This window comes from Poecilia formosa, unplaced genomic scaffold (assembly GCF_000485575.1).
Source record: "Poecilia formosa unplaced genomic scaffold, Poecilia_formosa-5.1.2 Scaffold120, whole genome shotgun sequence".
NCBI lineage: Eukaryota > Metazoa > Chordata > Actinopteri > Cyprinodontiformes > Poeciliidae > Poecilia > Poecilia formosa.
The window spans coordinates 106,025-130,150 of NW_006800059.1; the positions used below are offsets into that span (position 1 = coordinate 106,025).

The following is a 24,126-nucleotide window of genomic DNA, read 5'->3' on the forward strand; positions in this document are numbered from 1 at the left end:
TTACAATTCAGAAGATTTGTTCAACTAAAATCGAACCAGATTATTATTATTATTTTTGGTGCGCCCTCATATTAAGTCTCTCCCAAACTGGAGGAAACGCGTGAAAAGCTGATGTTTTAAAACCAGAGCCACTTCTATCCGCGGGAGTTTGCCATGTTTACCCAAACACTGCCACTCCTCCTCGGCGCCTGCATTGTGTGTACACGCTTTGCCATTTGTCATGCCTCGGTACAGTCAATAAGGCTCCCTTAATCACTGACGGTCAGCTCGTCTCCGAGCGGGGGGCTCTAATTCTGCCGCCGTTCGGCTCGCCGGATCTGGGATCGGGGACTTTATGTGGCAGCGGCTCTGCGGCTCCGAGAGCTTTTCTGTCCTGCCTATGGCTCCGTACCTGCAGTGCTGCGGAGAAAAGGCGCCCCTTCCCCCACTCTGCATTATGACAAATCAAGGCAGGCAGGCAGCTGTGCCATTAGCACATCATAGCACAGTTAGTCTTCCATGGGAGAGGAAACTCACAGAGCCGAACCGCTCACCGCTGCGGACCCGCACTAAATATTGACGCGAATGCCGCTTCGCCAGACCCACAGCCTGTTAATCAGTCAACTGACTATAGAAGCTTGAGAAAGGAAGCAGAGGCTGCCACATTAGTGTCTCTGGAAGTCACGGTGTCTGTTGCGCCTCCAAACAGGGCATAATAGTTGTAAGGAGTGCAAATAGCGACACCCCACCCCGACAAACTTGGATTTAATGGTTACCCGAGCGGACAAGATCCACAAGGATTCAAGCTTTAACAAACTTACTGTCAACCCACGTGGATTTTTAAAGCGCGCTCAGTTGCTGTCCACTCAGTGTGGTGCTGAAGCACTGCCTCACACACGCTGCCTGCTGGAAGTTCCTGATTTATTTTAGGCTAAGTCCGATTCCATCTATTCACTTAGATTCTTAGCTCTTACTTAGACACGAGCAAGATACAAATATGGGCTTAAAAAGTTATGGTTTCAACTACTAAAATCCTGAGTCATGGGGTTTAAGATGCCAGAAAGTGTCACAGGCTTCTAAAACAGTATGGTGTAATGTAGTGTCTCCTGGAGTGCTCCAGCCCAAACTGTTACTGCACACTGCCAGTCAGTTGGCTTAAAGCAGACTCCTGCACTTTGCTAGCAGGTAGAAGAAAGACTAACTCAGCTTTCTGGAAATATTTAATTTAGGAAAACCCTTCGGAGGAAGCTGCAGTGGCATCCATCACTCTTATTAAGGTAACACAGATATACAGCTGGGAAGATACAAGCAGAATTTTTAAGCAGCTGACTGCAGTCAGGCTAGCCAAGAAGCTAGTAATAAATTACCTTCCAGTATTATATTCTTGTACTTGTGATGCTTTTTCAATGGAGGTATGGAAAAAAAAAGCAATCAAATTCTACTAAACAAGTTCTCCAGTTTTAAGGAATTAAAAAAAAGCTGAGATTTTCCATCATATCTTTTGGAATGGTTCTAATTTTTATTAATGAGATACCAGAGAGAGCACCAGAGTAACTTGAGTTGCACGGAGCACAGTAGTGCTGCTGCTTTCCAACCTGTTGCTGCATACTTCCAGTCAGCTGGCTGATAGAAAGCTCCTGTGCTTTTCTGTTGCAAAAATAGAGAAGCGTGGCCAATTGGTCTTATCAAGATAAACTACAGAAGGAAGCTTTTAGCTTTGCGTCTGTAAAGCAGCCGACTGGAGGCTGACTACCCCAGGAGACGGCAATTAGTTGGAGCTAATTCACCTTTTATAGCAGCTCCTTATACTTGTGCCACTTTAGCACACTGGCAAATGGGTATAACCAACAATTAAGCTACTGAGGGATATGAGCATTATAGGTGTTAAGGGCATCCTGACTGTTATCGTGGATCAGTGGCTTTGTAGCTCATGAAGGCAAATATATAAGATGCTTGGTAACAAAGGGGTTTAAACTTTATTTTTAAATATAATTACTGATCTGAAACATTCCTTCAGCTATACATTTTTAATGGTGAAACATTCACAGTAATCTCTAATGTGAAATGTTGTATTTCATTTCAAGACAAAATTCTTAATTATTGCCAAAGAGTCTAAAAAAACATCCAAAGGTAAAATATTTCTTAATACAAAATACTTTGCTGCCACAACAGCCATAAGAATGCAAAGTTTTACGTATTTCCTTGGATATCATATTAATTTCTTTTTGAAATGCGAAAAATACGTATAAAATAGTGTCATATTTTCGACAAGAGCAAAAAGAAAAAAGAAAAACCGTGTTGTCTATGTTGATGTATTTTGCTGCAGTGTAAAAATCTACATGCTATATTAAATTTTGAGACACTTAATAAAAGTTCTTGTTAGAATGATTCTCAGTGTACCTTAAATGGTTTAAAGATGATTATACTCACAAAGTCTGCTCTTCTGAACCCCAGATCAATACCAATATCAACATTATAGATGCATTTGGAATATATGCTCAAAGATTGACATAAATTTACATTATATTAAAGCAGATTTAGTTTTAATTCAGTGTGGGTATTTCAATTATTATTTAATAAAGGGGAAAAAAATGCTTGCTGACATATACTGCAAGATTGTTTAGATAAAAGATATGGGCATTACTTGCAGGAATGTTTAAGTAGCATGGAATCTGTGAAAAATGATGACATATGCATTCAGCATTACATCATCCCTACCGTGTTTTAACCACTGCTTAATGTGAGTGCCATGAGAATAATGTAATAAAGAATAATATCAAAAATAGGATTTAGTTTTAACAACGTCTTCTCACACAAACGCCAGGTATGGTTATAAATATAACCATTATAAACATTACAAACATTACCGTTATGAACATAACCATATCTTGTTGATATCTGACCAGTTTTCTACAAATAAATGTAACTATGAACAGAAAGCACAGAACTTATTTTGCTAAATTGTAGAAACAACACAACTGATAGATTTGGAATTTTTCCAGTGATTAAAAATGTTGCAAATGATTTTCCATCCATCCCATATGATCCAGGCTTAAATCATAATAATAAAACAACAAACATTACATATATAACCACTGCTTATTACAACACCACTGTTCTAAAATAGACACAAACATGACGTTACACAACAAACTGTAAGACATGGTGTGCAAGGAGTTAACGTAGCTAAAGTAATAGGGTGGGTTGTGTTTTCCCTGAGACAGTCGGCTCCTCCTCAGCTGCTTCTGTGAATGGGCCAGTAAGGCAGCAGGGTATGAATGGCGGAGGGATCTAATCGTGCTGCCATGTATGTGAGCCGCCATGCAGGTCTCTATTACTCACTAGAGCTCCTTGAAGGGCTGTCTGCAATGCAGCTGTCCTGTGAGCCTGTAGTTCATCGTGCCCTACTTTATTCTGTCAATGCTCAAACACTGCAGCAGTGCCTCTGCCAGCAACCACACACACACACACACACACACACACACACGCACACACACGCACACACACACACATATACAAACACTTAATGGCTTTTATATGCATCACAAATGCCTACAGCAGACTCACTGATACACAGACATGGCTTGTTTGAATGTGAAACTACAACTATAACTAATCCACAAAAGAGGAAAGAAAAATATTTCTTTGCAAAACTAAGCACATAATTATGATTCATGTCCATCTTAAAGCAATCGATCAATCAGTCAAATTTTATCTATATTTATAAAGTTCTTTTTTATACAGTGCAGCAACGTGAGGTGCATTACAGAAAAGAAGCATCCAAACATTTCCCTTCAACTAAACAAAAACAACAAAAGAATCCCACACATTTCCAGCAGAAAGATGCACAAGCTTCACATATGGTAGCGAACCCAATAACCCCACACAGAATATTCCATAGCAACACACAATAACACACAAAAAGCATCACAACCAAATACAAAATATCAAAGCCAAAGGTGCCAAAGAGGGGATGAAGTTTTTAGTAAATTAGAAAAAAATGTAACAATAAAAAGTGAGTAGAAGCTAATGCTAAAAAGTAAATAAATACTTACAATAACTAATATACTAATCCGACGATAAATCTAGATAGATCAACTGCAATAATAGATAAAAATAGATAAATGGAAAAAAACCAACAAATGATAAAACGATGAAAATTGTTTAAAACTCAGAAGCAAGGCAGATTAAAACCAAAGCAAGAGCAAATAATGGTTACAAAATAAAATGAATTCTAAATAGCTGCAAATTCACATGATAAACACAGACAGCAGATAAATCTTCAGGTCAAACCAGCCAGAAAATGGCTCAATAATAAAAAAAAAGTGTTGTGTAAAGTCAAAAAGCCAAAGTTTTTTTATTGTCTCATACAGTAGCAGTCCTTTTTACTCCAATGACATAATTACCTTTTTGAAAACAGCAGAATTTTTCAAAACCAAAAGGGAATAAAACATCCTGTGAACTAAAACTTTAAACATCTCTATTTATGCATCATACCAAATAATGAGCCAAATCAATGATTTCATTCTAGTGATATTTACTTTTAAATATGACATGACCAATAAAGCATTTGTAAACACAGGCTGTATGCCAAACATATTTTACACACAGTGACAGTCCACTTAGCTATCAAGTAAAAATCAATTAGAAAGCCCTCAGTAGGAAGTCAGTTAACCAAACACTCTTGGTTCTGGTTCTGGACTGTGGGAGGAAGTCAGAGTAGGAGACAAACTTCATGCAAGCACAGGGAGAACATGCAAACTGTGAAACTGCAGAAACACCTCAGACTGCATTTGATTGTTCTGAAACTAGAACCTTCTTGGTTCAAGGCAACAGTGCTGCCAGCTTACAGCCACATGAAGGACGAATCTATTCATTTATATTGTTTATGTCAACGTGGTTCTTAGCCAACAGGAGCAGCAACCAGTCTGGCCTTCAGCTGCTTCAAAGTTCGACATATTTTTCACTTAGAGATGGTTTTCAGCACACCATTGTATGTAGAGAGAGATTACATGAGCTACAGTTGGTTTCCATTAATCTCAAACCAGTCTGTTCTCTCTTCTCTAACATCAATCAGGCATTTCCATCTACACAAACGTTGCTCACTAGATATCTCCTCTCCTAAGACATGGTTTTCCATAAAATCCCAGAAGACTGGCAGTTTCAGAAACACTCAGACAAGCCTGTCTGGCATCAAAATGTGACTCCAAAAACAAAACATTCTGATGATTGGCTTGAACTTGAGCATGATTTCTTCACCACATCGAGGGGCCTGAATACATTAATTTGATTTCAGTCAGCCAATGATGTGATTGGCTGATCAGTGATTTGTGCTAACAGTCAAAATGAAGAAGGTGCACCATAACTATTCAAAACTGGTAAAGCCACATGGAAAAATTTAAATTGGAAGGTTGGAACTGAGGGTGTTTTAAAAAAAAAAGTAAAACAGAAAAATCTAAAACAATATATAAAAAAACAAAAATCTCCTGTTGCTGAAATGGTGCAAATAGAAAACTGATAAGAGGACCTACCGTCCAGTGAAAGCCAGTCGTGCTGAGAGGATGGCAGTGATGGGAGAGCTCGAGCCTTGTACTCGAACACCACAGAACTGGAGATAATCTGATTGCTGATGGCCACCTGTAGCGTCACCAGACCTGTGTCGTGAGCTGAACAGAGAAGACATGGTAAGAACCTGGGAGAGCATATTCAAAGTGTCACAAATTCTTAAAACCTTTATCTGAAAGTGCAAATAAACATTAACAGGCGCGGATACATGTTGCACAACTAGCAGATTTAATCACGGAATCAGAAAGGATGATGTCATAAAATAACAAAAAACATTAAACCACAAACTTACTAAAATAAGGTGATATTAAAAAAGTTGTCATCCAAAAAACAAACTAAGAATTGCTTACAATCTTCAATGAAGTGGAGAGAAATACAATATTGCATCAAGAAAGGGCTCCTTCACTTATAACACAAAATACAAAAAAAAAAGTTCCAATTTTTATTTAATACTGATGCTAAAGTTTGTTTATTAATAACATAAAAACAAAGTAAAGCAGAAACTTTATTTGTAACGTTAAGAAATGTTTCCTCTTTGCTACCTGGGCAGTAGCAGCGCAGCACCCCTGGCTGGATGAGCGAGGCCGGAACCGAGATCTGGTCAAACAAGCAGCTGTAATTTGAGCTGGCCTCCTGCCATGGGCCAGTGATCAGCACCTTCACTCCACCCTGAAACATACACGGTGATTAAAGAGGGCTCACAATACATTAGTAGAATTAAGTAGACATACTCGCACGTAAAGTTAATTTCCCAACTGCAACGTAAAGATGTTGAAACTCCTGTAGGTGGCTAACCACTTAATTTAATTAATCTCTGCTGCCACCATGTGGACATTCAATGATATTTTCTCCTGTAACACCACCAGCACTGACTCGAGGTGCTTTGGTGCCATCCAGTGGCTAAATGGTGGCATTACAACGGCAACACAAAACTTCAAAAATGATTTGGATAAATGGGGCTCTTTTAAAGCTACTGGAGAACATGTCTTGTATTAAACAAAAACACTCTTCACCGAAGAACACAATATCATGTTATTTTCCATATATTAGAACTTACTCACCTTTCAGTGATTGCTAATTAGTTCTACTATTTTACAAATGCAGTAGGTATCCAGTAAAATATCATATTTGTTTGAATCCCACATTTCGTGATCACTACACTGGGTCATAGCAGCAATAAAATTTTCTTTTAAATTTTAAATATTAACTAGTGTTTTTATTGTTATGTTATTTATTTTCACTATTTTTGCACACAACGTCATATTTTTTCATCTATGCAATGAAATCAACTCAAATTAAAGGAGATGTTATGATCAGTTATTTACAAAATACTTTTTAACTCAAGTAATTTCTTGGATGGCTACTTTTTACTTTTACTTGAGTGAAAATATATTTCACTTGAGCTTTTACTTGAGTACTAATTTCTGGTACATTACCCACCTCTGGTTTGTAGCCTGACAAGCAAAGTTATACGTGAAACGTTTGTAAAGTTATTGTTGAAGCCTGTGAAGCTTGGAGCTGTAAATACACTTTAACAACCAAAAGTTAATAGAACAGGGTCATTATCATTGGATTTTTCTTACTGCTGGACAGCTATGAGATTTCTTTGAGACATTTTAAAGTAGACAAAAACTTTGGCCTTAAATTTGACATCAGTTTCTCTCAGGTCTTTGATTTCAGTTTTTTGTGTTTTTCCATACAGGCGAAAAGAAGCAGAGAAGAGTTGAATCACTCACCTCAGGATAGGACCACTCAGGGGAGTAGTCAGTGACCATGAAGAGGCGACCTGTGGCCTGTAACATCCCCAAAGCCCCTTGGGCAACAGCTGCAGAGACGACCTCTGCAACATTCATGTAGGACAGCGATCCAGCTTCTCCGGTGTTGCCTCCTGCTCCCGCACCTCCGCTTAGAGACTGAGGGCTGCAGCAAGGCTGAAGGCAGAGCTCTGAGGGGCTGTAGCCCGAGCCTCTGGCTCCTCCGTCCTCCTGGCCCTGCTGGGGGGGCCCACCAGCTGGGTTCTGATTTTCAGCATTGTGAGATGTGACAAGCTGGTGAGCATACAGGGCACCTCCAGCAGACATGGTGGTTCCACTGCCGTCCACTGAGATGAAGTCATTGATGAGGTCAGAGAACTGGTTTCCAAAGGATATGTCAAAGTGGTCCAGACTGATCTCCATGCCAGCTCCACTAGCTCCTCCGTTGCTAGCTGCTCCGGTCAGACCTTGATGGGCTCCCACTGCATTGTACAGTCCTTGCACCATACTTGTACCTTGGAGGAGAGGCTGTAGCTGCTGGGTGCGGTTGCTACCGTCGCTGTTTCCATTATGCATTGTTACTCCTTCACCTGCAGCTCCTGCCCCTCCGTTGCTACCATCTGAAGCCTGTTGCATGTAGTGCTCTGGTCTCCCTCCCTCTCTGTTCGCTGCTCCACAGGCCTGAATGTGATCCCCTGGCTTGAGGAGGTTCTCACCACCATTTTCTGTGGGTCCAGTCTGAGCTGAGTTGACATTACCTGGTTGTTCTAGACCAACAACCTCTTCATGTTCCGTTCCCAGCCCAGGAAAGGGCCCCTGGTACTGCAGCAGCTGGAGAGAAGCTGCTTGGCCAGACCCCTCTGTGGGTGAACCTCCATTACAATTGGCCCTGTGTTGCGTCTGGCTCTGGTGGTGATGATGAAGATGACCATTGCTGGAAGGGGAGTCAGTTTTTACCACTTGCAATCCCATATAAGCTCCAGAGTCATGGGAGTTGTGCTCCATAAGATGTGATTTCTGGCCCATGCTTGACCTGGCCTGCTGCGTCTGGCTGGTTTGAGAAGCATCCTGAAGGAAGAAGCTGGGCGAGCGGTTCTGGTGTTGCATATGTGGACTAGGAATGGCCTGACCATAGCTCACTGTGGTAGCACTAGAAGTATATTCTTGCTTGGCATCAATGGCACTAAAATCCATCTGCTCCAAAGTGGTGCTGGGACTAAGCCCCCCTCCTGAAGGAAGCAGTGAGCCTGTTGGGGTCAGACTAAGACTACCCTGACCTGATCCAGCACCGGATGACACCCCACCACCACAGTTCACAACTCCCCCGACCTGGTAACCACTTTCTTTCATCTGCTGCTCAAATGATGTGTCTTCCGTCTTGATGTTCTTTACGAGAGCTGAGCTGAAGGGGTAGCTATTGTCTGACATGTTGGGAGAGCGCTGGAGACTCCCGTTGGTGCTACTGCTGCCACTGGAGGAAGAAGATGTTGAGGAGGAGTTGCCCTCTGTCTTCATCGCGCTGCCGCCGTAGGTCTGGCCCTGTTTGGGGTTGTTCAAGAAGCAGTCAGGATCAAAGTTCATATTGGTCTCTGGAATCTTGATGGTTCCAGAATCGAGACTGCTGGTTAGCACCAGTTCTTCAGACACACTCGCCGTGGACAACATGGACAGACTGTCTCCTGCCGTGTTGGTCCCAGGTTCCCCTACTCCTCCTCCTCCGGGGAAGGCAAATTTGTGTCGATCAGCGGTCATGGACAGCACCAAGCCCTGTGAAGTGGCATCTGCACCCATCAGGTGAGCATTGGGACCCCCAGTTGGAGACATGCTATAGACGGGTTCTCCAGTGACCTCAGACATGAAGACACTCTGGGACAGGCCAGACATGACAGACGGAACATGGGTCATCCCTGTCACAACTGGGCTGTCTGCCATGTCTGGGTCACTGTTGAGGCCGCTGCTGATGGACACTGGGGAGTTCTGCGTGGTGTCAGGGACCTCCACTTGGTTGGTGGACGACACTTCTGTGCTGTTTTGGTGCAGGAGGACAGGCTTGTGGACTTTGCCGTTGCGTTTCTCCCTGGCACTGCCGCTACCTCCTCCTCCTCCCCCAGAGCTTTTTCCTCCACCATGGGCACTGTGATCGGTCTTCCCTTCAGACACATCATTGTTTTGGACCTCAGAGTGTGCACTGCTGTATCCCCCGGAACGGGGATCCACTTTAGGGGAGATGATGCGGTGTTTGCCGCTGTTGCATTTGTGGTGTACACTGCTCCCTGCACCTAAAGGCATAAAGAATGACAACAAATATATTCTTTTAAATGTCGATTTAAAATGACATTAAACAACACAATTCAATAAGACAGTCATATGAACAAAAAATGGGAGTGTTTTTAGTATTTATGAATTAGTAATTAGTGTGAACATGACACAGCTAGGTTTTTAGTAAGTATATAAGTATTAGAGCGTAGAAGAAGCCTTGCATAATCTGCCTTCTTGAAAATGCAAAAAATAACATTTAAGTCAATTTTATTTAGTCAAAGCCAGTTTATATCACAAAGTTTATAACAGAGCAAATGCCTTCAGTACTTTGAAAAGTACACTCATGTGTTCTTGGTACTTAACTCTGGACTCAAGTTAAAATGAAACTTCCATGTTTGTCTGTGTTTGGGTCCCTCGCAACCACAATACATGACCAAAACAATAAAACATGTGGAAAGCAGGGGAACAGCTATTGAGACAAGTATGTGTACGTTTTAAGGGCAGGCGCAATACTTTGCCTTTAAAAACAACAAATACAAATAGAAAATGTTAGGCTTAATCAAAATGACATAAATAATATTGAATTGACATGTGTTATGTTATATAGATGTGTTAAATTCAAAGTAATCAAAAAGTTTATTCCAACAAACCAACTAAAAAAAGGAAAACGGAAAAAACTTGGTGGTTTTTTCTTTTAATTTTGATTATGAATTACAGCTAATAAAAAACTGGTGTACATCAACCAATAACAGTTTTCAGATGGAGAGATAGCCGCAAAAAGAAAAAGGTGCAAAGGGAACAAGGATGACAGCAGCCTTGGAGGGATTGTAGAGAATTAATGAGTTTGAGGGAGATTCTTAAAACATGTGTTGCAGCTGGAGTCAGCGTTTCCAAACGTCACCACACGCAGATGCGCGATGGACTGGAACTGTTGCATTACTTGTGTTAAATCAACTCTGAACCAGAGAGGGCGGGAGAATCTGTGTTGGGCTGGAGAAAAAAAAATGTCTGGACATTTGCTCAGAGGTTCATAGTTATCTCTTCAGAGGAAAGCAAAGTGTGCATGTCATTTGGAAATCGGTCTGGCAAAGAGTGGAGAGGCACTGACTCCAAGTTGCTTGAGATTCAGGTCAAATGATGATGATTTGGGGAGTCATGCCATCTGCTGCTGTTGGTCCACCGTGTTTTCCTGAGTCCAAGTTTAGCGCAGCCATTTTCCTATAACATTCTGAGCACTTCCTGCTTCCCTGTGCTGAAAAGCTTTAAGGAGATGCTGATTTCATTATCTGACAGGACCTGACACTATCCTGAGCTGCCAAAAGTATCAATATCTGCTTTAATGCTTTAATTAAACTGTTGAATAAATTATCTTTTTGATGCTCTAATTTGATGAAACGCTCGTGTTCATGGTAAATAGGTAAAAACAACAATGTAACTACATGACGTGTGATCATTAATAAAGTGATGAGTTGATTTTTTTATGTTTACAGGTATCAAAAGCTTTATATATATATATATATATATATATATATATATATATATATATATATATATATATATATATATATATATATATATATAGCTGTTCTCACATTTAAAGATTATGGCAACTTGGGGTGAAACATAAAAAATAAAATCCTTTATTGTACATGATGAACTTTTTTTATTTTATGGAAGCAACATATTTAAACACAACAGACCTGTTAAAGCTAAAATAAAAAATAAAATAGTAAACCCCTTTTTGTCCTCTGATGGTAAAATAAACATGGAATTACACATTTCATTGTTTCCTTTTTTATTCTCTGTAGTCTAACTCGGCACATTATTATGAAAGCAGAAGATAACCAGCAAACGTCTGGATTATTCTGTAAGTTGTTCTTTTTAAGTTTAACTTCGAAGAATAATTTCAGTGTGATTAGTCAAATCATTTTGGGTGAGATGCTGTGCTCTCTACTTTTCTGATGGGAATATTTTTTAACAACAGTTAACATATGTTACAACAGCAGAAGCCGCAGCAGCTGTCTGAGCTTCAAAAAACACAACTGACAGCTGAAACGCTGATCTGACTGCTTTGTGAATGTGGAGCAGAAACTACATGGAGGACAAGGTGAAGGAAGTTTAATCTCATAAATGTTTGTTGATCTTTATGGGGAACCTGAGACTGGGAGCATATTAAATAGATAAGCTTACAGTGCTATCGAGAAGACCGGAAATACGGGCAATAAAATGTTTTCCCACGGCATGACTGCAGGAGCACATACACATCCTTTATCGATGCCTGTACATACTTTTTAAAAGCTAACAATCAATTTATTTTAGCACAACGACAGATAGAGAAGACAAAATATATTTTAAAGCATTTTGTCATGTACCATGAAGTAAATGCATAAGACAATACATCTGAAACCTGGAAAAGAAATGATAAAATTCAACTTATTTCACATATTTAGTTTTCAAACTTTTTAAAACAACTTTTAACTAATTGGATTGGCAAAAAAATTTATATTATTTGGACTTTTTTTTGCTCGTTAAGCGCTTTGAGAAGACTTTGGTTGTAAATTGGACTATAAAAATAAACAGAATTAAACAAATTGAATTGTAAGGAAATGGGTCAGTATCTTTCAGACCTGGTGATGCAATAGGCTACATGATGTGCCTGGTTATTTAAGCCTTTAAACACTTTAAAGAATTTGACATGTCATTTAATTCTCCTCTGTAAATGCTGTAGTACCTTAATAAATGATTCTAAAATAACACACTGATATCTTCCTGAGATATTTAACTATCATACCACCAATTTTATGATCTAATAAAAAAAAGAGTCAGGAAAGCTCAGAGAAATTTTGTAAACTGACCTGAAATTGCCCATGAATAAATATGTTAATTTAAGTTCTCTCTTCGAGGCACAGGGAGCTTAGGGAGATAAAAGATCAAATGTCCAAATAAGAGCTGCAAAATTTAAACCAGCTGGGGTATTACGGAAATGACCTTAACATGGATAACCGCATGTAAAAATATTCAGCTGACACAGCACCGAGTTGTGAAAGACCATGAACACGTTGTCAATTTTATCACGCAAACCATTGTGTTGAGACGTTTCTGCAAGTTATTTTCTTCATAAAAAGTTACTGCCCCACCCACTAGCCCTTACCCAGGGTACCCGTGCAGAGGCAGTTGTGAGTCCGGGGAGGTGGCTTAGTTTGGTGGCTGTCCAGAATCTGTTGCACTAGCTGCTCCACTGAGAAACCAGAGCTGCTGTTCCCATTGCTGCAAGTCCACTTGATGCCATGAACTGCCGGGAGAGAGGAGGAGACAGAGACGTCAGCCAGCCCAACAGACCACCAGCCACGCCAGCCTTCCACCCCCACCCACTGCCCCTGTCTGTCTGCCGGTAGCCCCCATCCTCCAGTGAGGACAGCACTTTAAAAGCACGCAGTTGCAATAGCAAAGCAGAAAAATTCAAATGTCTAATTTTCCACAAAGGGTCAAATCCACTTATCCACGTACGATATTTAGATTAGAGATGTCTTGTGTGTTCTTCTCTTAAAATGTTGTGATAATGTTTTGCCAACTTTCCTTTATAATCATAAGACGCTTCACAGATCTGGTGGGAAGTTCAAATATAGTCACATGGATCAATGCTCCTTTGTATTTGAATGGGTTTTTTTTCATTGTTGTATGCAGTCTCACAACAAATTGATAAATGAACATAAAATTTCAGACACAAGAATTTGGTCCACAGATTCATTGGGAATTTTCTGTAATCCAAAGAGGTTCAAATATTTCCAGTTAATGTACATTATAGTTGCACCTCAACCACATGCTTACTGTATGTGATTTTGTCATAAATAACTGGATATTTGACTCCTACTCTTGGTGGAATACATTTAAATTAGCTGGTTTTCTGGTACAGACCTGCATGTAAACACATTATACAAATTTCAGGAGGGTACAAGTTAGGATATTCTAGAAGGTTAATAACAGCCTGTGTTGTGCATTAAAAATAAGTTTTAATAGGTAATTTGGATCTTTGTCTTACTTAAGCAGCCTGCTTTACATTTTTATGTAGAGTAAACTTTCAAATTAAGAAGTTCCTGCTAAAAACTGACAACAAACCCGACTGAATTTCAGGTTCAAAAACAGACAAACAAGAGGTCTGAAGAAGAAAATCTTTAGTACAATCTCAGATGAAGATTGAGTGATATAGTCAAAATGAGAAATCAAGGTAAAATGTTAGAAAACTTTCACAACTTTTAATAAAGCGTGTGGTATCTTCATTAAGTGGGATTGTTTTGCTGGTAGAGGAATTAGTGTCAGACAATAAGTGGAATTAAAAAAGTGAAGGATTATCTTCAGATGCTCCTACTCCACCTCAAATCAATAATAACTTGATTATTTGGCTCACATCTGTGAATTATGTGTGGTGCTATTGATACACCCCTGCTTTATAGTTAACATGTAATACCAATATTGGTTGCATTGTTGTGTTGCATCAGGATGACGTACATTAAATGTATAAATTTTATTTTTGTGCAATCCAAAGTGGTCAAATATAATAAATTAACCAGAAGGTACATGGTAACCATTATATTAGATACACCTTCCTACTACTAGGTTGGATTCCCTTCTGAACTTCTTTGATTCGGCAAGGCAGAAGAAACATTTCTGAGATTTTGCTCCATGGTGATATGATGGCATCATACTCTTGATGCAGCGGCGTTGGCTGCACAGCCACGCTGAGAATCTCCCATTTCACCACATCCTAGAGGACGGAGATCTGGTTACTGTGGAGGTCACCGGAGTCCAGTCAATTATCATTATCATTTTCAAGAAACCATTTGAGATGATGTGTGATACGATACATTATTCTGCTGGAAGCAGTCATCAGAACATGGGCACACTGTGCTCGTAAAAAGTGGATACAGTCAGCAATAGTAATGTAGTAGGATGTGGCATTTAAATAATGCTTCATCAGTATTAATGGGCCACAGTAAAAATATCCCCCACACCATTATCTGTTATTATGAAACACTGGTGAGCCTGGGCAGCATTTCCTGTGCTTAGAGCCACATGGGGCTGCTGCGGTCCTCTGCTGCTGCTGCCCATCTGCTGCTATGTCCTGTAGAGTTCAGAGATGGGATGGCCTAGACTGGTCACAGGAGATGACCCAAATCAGGAGAGGAAAACTACATTCAAATTCGTCTATATGCCGTCAAATCAAATGTTAGATAACTGACACATGGACATAGCTGGGTGTTCCATTGGGAAAAAGATCAGAAACTTGTCTCAAAATGGACACAGAAGGCTGCCATTCAGCAGTCTGTACCCCCTTCCCAAGGTGTTGGCCTCAACCATGTACAAAAAATGTATGGACTTTGCTTAAAAACTGAACTCTTATAATTATGCCAATAAAGGTTGCTGATGGTTACAAAACATGAACAGTGTAAGCGTAACATTCTAAGGAAGATTTAAAAATTGTCCTTCCTTGAACAGGTTAGGATAGGTCTATGGGAAATACAAAACATGCTCATCATAGTTTTTGCACAAAAAGACTCTTAGATAATGAGATTTTAGTCTGCTCAGTTCTGCCTATTTTGAACTCGTTTCACAACGAGCCTTGTTATTAGAGTCTCTTGTCACTTTAAACCAAATAAACTGCTGCTGGCCACGCCCCCTAACTCAACGTTTACACCGGCATGTGAATATGGCAGAAAACAGATGTGTAATTATACAACTGTGAATCTTAGAAAAGCATTAGTAAAGCCTCGTGCACAAGCAAGAATGCAGTAAATAGTTTCTGGATGGTAAGTTAACAACAATACACTTGTCTTTTCCAGCAGCCATTATACAGCACATGCAGTGGTAAAAATAGCTGACCAAACATACTGTCCTTTGCTAGGTTAGGTAATAACACACTGTCTGTTGATTGTGATGCAACAATGAGGAGGTTTTTGAAAGGGCTCATTTTCCAGACACCAACAAAACATTAACTAATTGCCAAAACAACATCTGGGTGGATTTTTAAGAGCTTGGGCTGTTTCTAGAAGCAGCTGAGACCCAAATGGAAGTATACAACGTAGTAGGTCCCATTTAAGCAAATGCTAGTTGGAGTGAATGTATATATTCATGATTCTACAAATAATTTTGTCTGCGTTTGGATTAGACTTAGATAATCTACAATAAACTGGTTATGCAGCCAAATTCTCATATTTAATTCATCAAATTTGTTTGCTGAATTATTTCAATTTGAAAAGAAAAAAACAACAATAAAACCTCCGCTCATCTAAATCACATAAAGGCAAACCTTTTTGTGGCATCCATGGCCATCATGAGGATGAGAATATATAAATGTCGCACTGCTTAATTTAAATTCTGCTCTTTACTTTACCTTGTCTCGGTGTTGGACTTTCTACTACAGGATCCTGCATGTCAGTGCTGATGAAACTGACAAAGAAACTTGACCTAAACTCAAACTTCACCATGATCTGTGACTTTTTTCTCAAAACCTGTGAAGAGGAAAATCACCAAGCAGCAGCCGCTTGCACAGAGGGAGAAAGGTAGCCTTTCTCCAGAAAAGTTCTCCTCCCTCCCTCAGTCACACCTCAGTGGTACCTGCTAATACTTTCTATTGCTCCACTTGTCAAGCAGACATGATTTCTGATGGGACAGATAGTGCTTTTTAGTGGTCATAAAAGCCTGGCAGGAGACACCACTGAGTGCTACAGTGCTCAGACTCTCAACCGGAGAAAAAGGTAATATTTCAGAGCAGAAGCATATTTAGCCTATCAGACAAAATCAAGCCGGCTTTAATTTAAGTCCTCTACACTTCAGCAGCTCTCACAGTTAAATATGAAAGAGAAAAATATATAAGGAAAGAAAAACGCAGAGAATTTGCTGTTTGCATTTGAGATAAAAAGGACAAGAGAATCTGGTAAGAGGATGGAGGTACTGTGGATTAAAGATAAAAATTGTTAAATTAAAGTGGAAAAACGTTGGGGAAAAACATGACTGAAGACTGAGCCGGGGATCGAACTTGAAAGCTTTTAGATCTTCTGCTAGATTATAAGCTGTCACCAGCAGATGTCCGTAGAGCCGCTGTGATCAAGCAAAGATTACATAATCCCCTGACAACTCAGTTGCGTGTTATAAAAACATTATGAAACGAAATTCATTTATACTTTATTCCAGAGAGACTGTTGTGAAGAAAGGATACAGAGTGAACACAAAAGAAAAGATCCATCTAATATCAATTTAATTGCTGCACAAATAATTGTTTGTGTCTGGAGATTTGACTAAACGACGAGGCTTCACTCGCCATTAACCTTCTGACAGATGCAATGCAAATTGTACAAATGAGTTGATGCTAAAATCTCTAATAAAGACATAATGAGGATAGCAGCACAACCGGAATGCTTCTGCACGTTCACTGGGAAGCTAGTAAGAACGCTGCAGGACAGAAGAGCGTCCTTTCTGCTAATCTGACTCTGACAGTGTGACAGCAAGAGCGAGAGCACAACACAACAAAACTCCATCCACCAAGCGGGGCCATGCCTTTGTCTTAACAATCTCGTCTCCTCTCCTTCCTAATCGCTCATGCCAGATTGCCACAGTCCTCCTCATCTAGACGAGTGTCACCCCTGAAGGCTCTGGGCGGCTGACGTACAGTTACCCCGGTGTCTGCCTGTCTGCTCTTCTCACTGACTGTTTAATTCCAAAGCAGACATGACAGGAGCAGCGGCACTAGGTTTAATCCTGGGCAGATCCGGCGGAGAAACAAAGCAACAACCGAGTCAGATGATCACTCTGACGATTGCATGCTGTCATAAAAATGGCAGCACTTCATCGTGAGGAAGTTTGGGAGCAACATAGAAGAGTTCCCCACAGGAAGGCGTATTTGTCCATTTTGCCTCTTTGGTCCAAATCGTCTACCCTGAGGATCAGCCCTCTGCCTGTCAGAGTTTGTTAGAGCTGCTGTCAGTGAGGCTGGGGGGCGTGGATGTGCAGTGTACGGTGTTTGTTTCATTAGAGGCAAAGAGTAAATCCAGCTGGCTGTGTTGGAACTGTGGCCTGATTGAGTAGTAACGTCACGCTCTTACACTCCGCCCAGTTTTTCTCTCCGTACTTCTTACCAAACACCTACAGCATGTTATGGATGACGATGCCTTTTTTTTTTAACAGAGCTTGAGCATTTTTTAAAACTATCCAATGTTTTTTATTTAGGTCACAAAGAGATGGATGTAATCAACTGGTTTTCATCTTTTCTGTCAATCATTTTGTGGAGATATCATTCATGCCTGAAATAAGACAAGAACAAGTGCCATAACTGCAACACTGTGCTCACAAAAAATTAAACAAGTAAATCTATCAATACTTCCTAAACATTTTCTATATTTTGTGACATTACATCACATCCAAAACCACCAATCAATGCATTCCATAAACCAACACAAAGTAGGCTAGAAGAGTTAAATGGAAAAAAAGATGATACGTGTCTTTCAAAATGTCAACACCTTTTGCAATTACAGCTGTAAATATCTTGGGGTCTGTCCCTACCAGCTTAGTGCATTTAGAAACAGAAATATTTGGTTATTTGTTTCTGCAAAAAAGCTCAAGCTTAGTGACATTAGCTTAAGCTCATTTATGAGAATCAGTTTTTAAATCCTGAAATAGATTCTCAGATTTATAGCTGGACTTTGACTGGGCCATTCAAATAAATAAATAAATAAATAAATAAATAAATAAATAAATAAATAAATAATCTGCCAGTGGAACTAGTACTTTTTCTTAATATTTTACTTAGGGGCTTGACTAAAGGGGGAGGAAGGATTGTATAAATTCACAGCACTAATTTTGAAGGTTTCAATTTGAAAAACATAATCTATATGATTTTCCTTTCACTTCACATTTAAGAAGTTCTTCTACAGTAAAATATGAATCAGTACAATAAAAACGAGGTTATTTTTACTGGAAGTTTCATGAAGAATATTGCCTTTTGTGTTGTAGAAAACTATTCCAAATCTAAATAATTCAAGACAAAACTTTCATGTCTAGACAACTAATGGTCACTCAGGTAAAAGGTACTTTGAGGTAAAGTTAGAGCTAAGCTTCAATTCGAGACAATGTAACACATGGTTTATTCACAGTATCCTTATTCAAACTTTATCCTCGTTTGGGGTGAGGGTTGCTACCTCACATGACCACTAGATGGCAATGTTTGTCCGTGAATGAGGTCGTGTCGGCGCCTCTGTGCTTCAGGAGGAAGGGGGAAAAGAAAGAGAGTAGAAGAAGAAAGACAGGCAGCAAAAACAGAAAGAAAGCAGGAGAGGGAATTCTTGCTCTTTATGTTGCCCCCCTTATGTTGCCTGGCAGCTAGAAGGCATCTTACTCTCAGACACTTTGTCCCAACAACTGCTAAAGTTAATGACTTCACGCATTATTGCAAATGGAGCTTGATTTGTACATTAAGCCACAGATGTAATGAATATAGTGGATCTTTGTTGCTCTGACGCTGTCCTGAGGTAAGACTTTATGTTGAAACGTCTTAAAACTAATGCAGTGTTGAGGGGGACAATATAGCCTAGATCTCACTGATGATGGCTGGGACTGCCTACTCGGTATGCAGCTGGCATGTGAGTGTGCTTATAAAGCTGCTGACACCTTCCTCTTCACCTGGCCACATCACCAATAATTGGCCATCGGAATATCAGTCACAGCTCCGCTGGCCCCTGACAGACACCCTAGAATCACAGTCTGGTTGTTAAAAGGTATCTTATGGGAACTCGGAAAGTTTTTTACTGCCTTCACAAATTCCCCTTTTGGATATTACCATCGTCAGACAAAACCCGTGCTTTTTCCAAATCATTTCCTTAGTCTGTGCCCTGATGTATGGTCGTAAAAACACACATTGCAACTTCCTGATCTTTGGTACGGCTAATAACAAAAGGAAACAATCCATTCAGGAAGGAAGGAGACAGAAAGAGGCTGGGAAGGGGTGGCAGGGGATTTCTGGTGAGTCTAATATTCTTGCTCACATGCACTAACATGAATCAATAATCAGCTTGTTGCCCCTACTCTGCCTTGACTGCCTCTATGGTCCAGACAGAGGGGAGCTGCTGTCTCAGCCTGGCCAGACGCTTGCCAGAGGTCAAGGGAAAAAGCTGAACTCTGACCCAGAAGCAGCAGACAGCTCCGGGAAGCGGATACTGTATTATAGTAGTCTAGGAATACTGGCAAAAGATGATTGCTAGAGTTAGGTGCTAAGGAAACGTACTGTAAAGTTCAAATTATGAGCTGCTCAAGAAAAAAACTGTAAAGCTGAATAACATGCATCCATGAAGGCTGTTGTAGTCTATTTTACTAAAGTTTAATAGTGGAAGTTGAAAGTTAAAATGAGAAAAAGGAAAAAAAAAGTTTTCTATCCAATTTTTGAAATACTAACACATGGGCTTTAGCTGTCCAATCAGCTCCTCTTTGGTCCATTTGGCCCATTCCTTCTTGTCTGTATTGATGGAGCACAGGATTGGTCCGCATGGTTTCCCACAATCCTCAATAGCTGGAACATTCAAATAGTGGACAAGCACAATGTCTGGGTTCTGCAGGGAAAACACAAAAAAGCAGAGAGCAAGTTAGACAGTGTGATTAAACCGGCAGTCTGTGGTATTGTTTCTTAACAAATTAAAGATTAAAGACAGTGTAGAACTCCCCCATGCAGGGGGTTAAGGGTAACCCTAACCCCGTAGTAGCAGTAGTGCATAGTTAATTCAGTACAGATGTGAGTGCCTTTATGTGGGGAAAGCAAACTGGGTTATGTGAGGTAAATGTGGCTGAGCTTAAAACACTTCTGCGGTAAACCTCACACCGACAACAGTGTGAGAGAACAAGAGGAGGAAATGCTCAACCCCTAAAGCCAAGCGGCAGAACAAATCAGGGATCAGAAATCGACTGTAATCTCACTCATTATGTGTCTGCCTGTATTTCTGCATCTCAAAACACAACAGTGCATACCAGCGGGTGAGCTAATGCGGGTGTGTACACACATTTGCATGTGTGTTAATTACAATGTGTGTCAGCGTAACACACTTATGGCATTTTGACAAATCCTCCCACATAGTGTGATGATGCCCTCAATTAACTCTGCCGGTATTTACCAAGTCAAAACTCAACAATTTACTGCATGCAAATGATCACTGGGTTACGTCGGCAAATTTTTCTAAATTGACAGCATATGAATAATAGCATAATGTTATGCTGGTATAAATACCATGAAATTCCCTTTGATTGCAAAACACTTACACAATGTTCCTCTTTCAGTTTTTCACATTTGACTCCCACTGAACCATCTAATTCAAGACACAATACACACACTGCCTTGAAAAAATATTCCTGCTTTTAAACTTTTTTATATTTTGTGATCTTGTCTGGATATTTTTGAGGATTTCATGTTATAAATTATGCACTACTGGGAAGTGAGAGGAAGGTAATGGATGCTGTCATTATGAAAAACAAAAATCTGAAAACTGTGAGATGCATTTGCATTCATCCCCTCGAAGTCGAATTATGTACACCTAAAGCACTTGTGTCAAACTCAAGGCTTGGGGGCCAAATCCGGCCAGTCATAAGTTTTACGGGGCCCTCTGGATTCTAGGGACACAAAAGTAGAACCTTTAAGATAAAAATGTGTGCACTTAAATTTTATTTTACAAATAAAGTCAAAGCAATCTGTGTATAGCCAAATTACATCAATGTGAAAAGTGTTAGTTTTTGGCCACATTAAGCATTCTGCTTACAAACCATAACATTTTAAATAGTGCCTTCTCCCCTTTGTACCTTTTTACTCTGTTTTGCCAGCAGATTTTCCTATAGGATATTAGGATCCTTGCAGTCCTGTTAGAGTTACAATGGACCTTGTTGCTGGTTCTTCGATTAATGGCGTCCTTGGCTGTCATATCTTGGCAGATTTGCTGTTGTGTCATACTTTTCAGTTTTCAGATGATGGACTGAACTGTGCTTAATGAGATTTACAAAGCTTGAAATATTATCTTTTAACCTAACATTGCTTTAAGCCTCACCTTTACTGCAGGAATGGTCTGCGGTGTTCACGGTGTCCGGTCGTGTTATCAGTTGAAAAAGAAAAATACTCTTCCTTTTTCTTGTACTGCTCTATTACAAACTATGTTGTTTTGGTCAGAAAGTTTTAAAAGGTATTGTAAACACATGGTTGATATTATTTTGGGGGAACAAACTAAAGCAGATTCTCCTGTTTACGCAAGTCAGCAAAAAGAGAGAAAAGAAACACTCAACGTGTGCACACACTTAGATCTAAACAAGATGCAGTAATAGATGAACCAACTCAGACTTTGATCGAGAAAAATGTTGTGACAATGTGTATTTGTGCGCGCTTAGGTGCCTGTGTGTGTGTGTGTGTGTGTGCAGTTTGAGGCTTCATCAGTACTAAGTGGCAAATAAATCACAGTGTTGCTACTGTAGGGCTGTGCTCCCTTTCTGTGTGAACCATTAATCTGAGAAACAACCCCCACCTTCCGCTTCTCTGTTATATCAGACAGGGGTGTGGCTGTGACGCGCAGAAATACTTCAATAAAAACATCTTAAAAAACACAAACAGCTCCCGCCTCTCTGTGATGTGTCTGGGCTTCTGTAGCTCAGTGGCTTGGAAAGCAGGCTGAGGTAGACATATGACCTTTCCCACAATTTCCCACCACGAGCCGGAGCCGGGCATATCAATGCTTTATTTCCCTGCTTTCCGTGTCCCCTGTCATCAGTTCGGACACTAGGTGATGACTGATGGCCTGATTGGCTGGTGATATCACAGACGGTGTGCGGTGTCCCCAGATGGCAGCGCCAGCTGTGTCAATAGCCAAGAGATGCCCTCAATCTTTACTTGGACTGAGAATGTAGACAGTTATGTTTAATTATGAGCGGTCGCGAAACGTGTAGATGCAGGTGGGGGTTAGGATGCACGCATGGACATACGGCTCGTGTTTCAGCATGTGTAAAAAAGAAGCGGGAAAGCACAAAACAGACGGAAAAGGATAAAACTCATTAGCATAGCGTAGAAGAGACACTTACAGAATACGCACACACACACACGCGCGCACACACGCACACACGCACACACACCTACACACACACACAGGCTAGTTGGAAACAATCATTCACATGGTTACACACAATTTCCTCCATTCAACAGCCACTCTCCCAACTTTTTCCACCTTTTCACCAGGAACAACACAGGCATGCATCCACACTTGCAGAACTCAACACAAAGAAACATTCCCATTTTGCATTTCTGTGTTTTACTTTAAGAGTCTTCTCTTGTTTGGAAGCCAATGAGGGAGCAAGAGGTGCATGACGTCTGCAACTTTTCACTCTCTCTCACAGTTACTTCTCTCCACTTACTTTACAGCATATTTAACAGTTCTTTCTCAACTCAGGTGCACTTCCACGCGGAGACGAAAACAACACAATGAAAATGTAAAGCACCACATAAATCTATCAGGATGGTAATTTAATTTAATTTCCTGCTGGCTGCTTTCTTTTTCCACAGTGTAATACCAGGAGTTGGTTCTCCAAGAGCAGAGGGAAAAGGCTGAGGGGGAACTTTTTGCCTGGATAGTCTTTTTTCAGAGAAAAGGAGATCTCATTAACTTATTGATTAATTGTGTAATGTAGTCTTTTGGTTGTTTTTTTTCCTCTCATTTCCCATGTGGATTTCAGGGCAGCTTTCCAGCCTTGCTTCTGCATTGCTGTGGAGAAGCGGGCAACAGTTGCAGGAATTTGCAATGTGCAAAGATTATAAGAACATTTTTCAGCATCTGCTTATGCACCTAAAACCTTTTGATTCTCAACTAACATGAAGAAATCAGAGACAATAGTTCACTCACTGCCAATGACCTTAAAGACAAAATGTCCTCCCATTCCAGAGCGAGAAGATGTAAAAATTAACATGTAAATTAGCCCTTTTAGCCATATCTCGCTGAAATGATAATGAAAATGTTTTATGCCACAGCAATGTCAGACAGAGAGGAACCCCATCTATTTGAAGTTAAGTTTAGGCAGATTCGCCTATTCATTGATTTTTTTTTTTGTGGAACTTAACTCTAAATTTCATCCACCATCATCTGTTTAACCAGGGTGGTGTCCTGGGGGCAGCAGTCTAGGAGGAAGGCCCAGACCTCCCTCTTCCCACCTGGGCCGGCTCCTCTGAGGGAAACCTAAAGTGTTTCCAGGTCAGTTGAGAAACTTTGTCCATCCAGAGTGTCCTGGGTCCTTCTGAGTCTCCTGCTTTATGTTATAAACCCAGAGAATGCTTGGTGTTTTCCCTGGATCTGTAAATGTCTGTAGATCATGTTATTAACCCCTTCATGCATAGTGGTCACTACAGTGGACAGCTGTCTAAAAGCCATTTTCTTGTGCTTCTTGTGGATTTTTATCTTCAGACCACTGAAGTGGACACAAATGCATCATAAAATAAACGGTAACACTTTATTTGAAGGGGGTTGAATAAGACTGTCATGACACTTTCATAAACATGACATAACACCTGTCATGA

General features: G+C 40.3%; 1 protein-coding gene across 6 annotated transcripts in view; it reads right to left on the bottom strand.

The window, feature by feature from the left end:
• The window catches only part of camta1a (calmodulin binding transcription activator 1a), a 412,799-nt gene that overhangs the window by 23,488 nt on the left and 365,185 nt on the right, over positions 1–24,126 (bottom strand). For 4 of the 6 annotated variants that reach the window (XM_016675713.1, XM_016675714.1, XM_016675712.1 and 1 more), the window contains 5 exons: positions 19,996–20,149; positions 12,709–12,849; positions 7,281–9,577; positions 6,087–6,213; positions 5,511–5,645 (listed from right to left, as the gene is read on the bottom strand). In XM_016675713.1, coding sequence (XP_016531199.1) covers positions 5,511–5,645; positions 6,087–6,213; positions 7,281–9,577; positions 12,709–12,849; positions 19,996–20,149 — 2,854 coding nt within the window. The remainder of the gene's footprint in view (positions 1–5,510; positions 5,646–6,086; positions 6,214–7,280; positions 9,578–12,708; positions 12,850–19,995; positions 20,150–24,126) is intronic. The other 2 variants (XM_016675717.1, XM_016675715.1) reach the window with 1 other exon arrangement.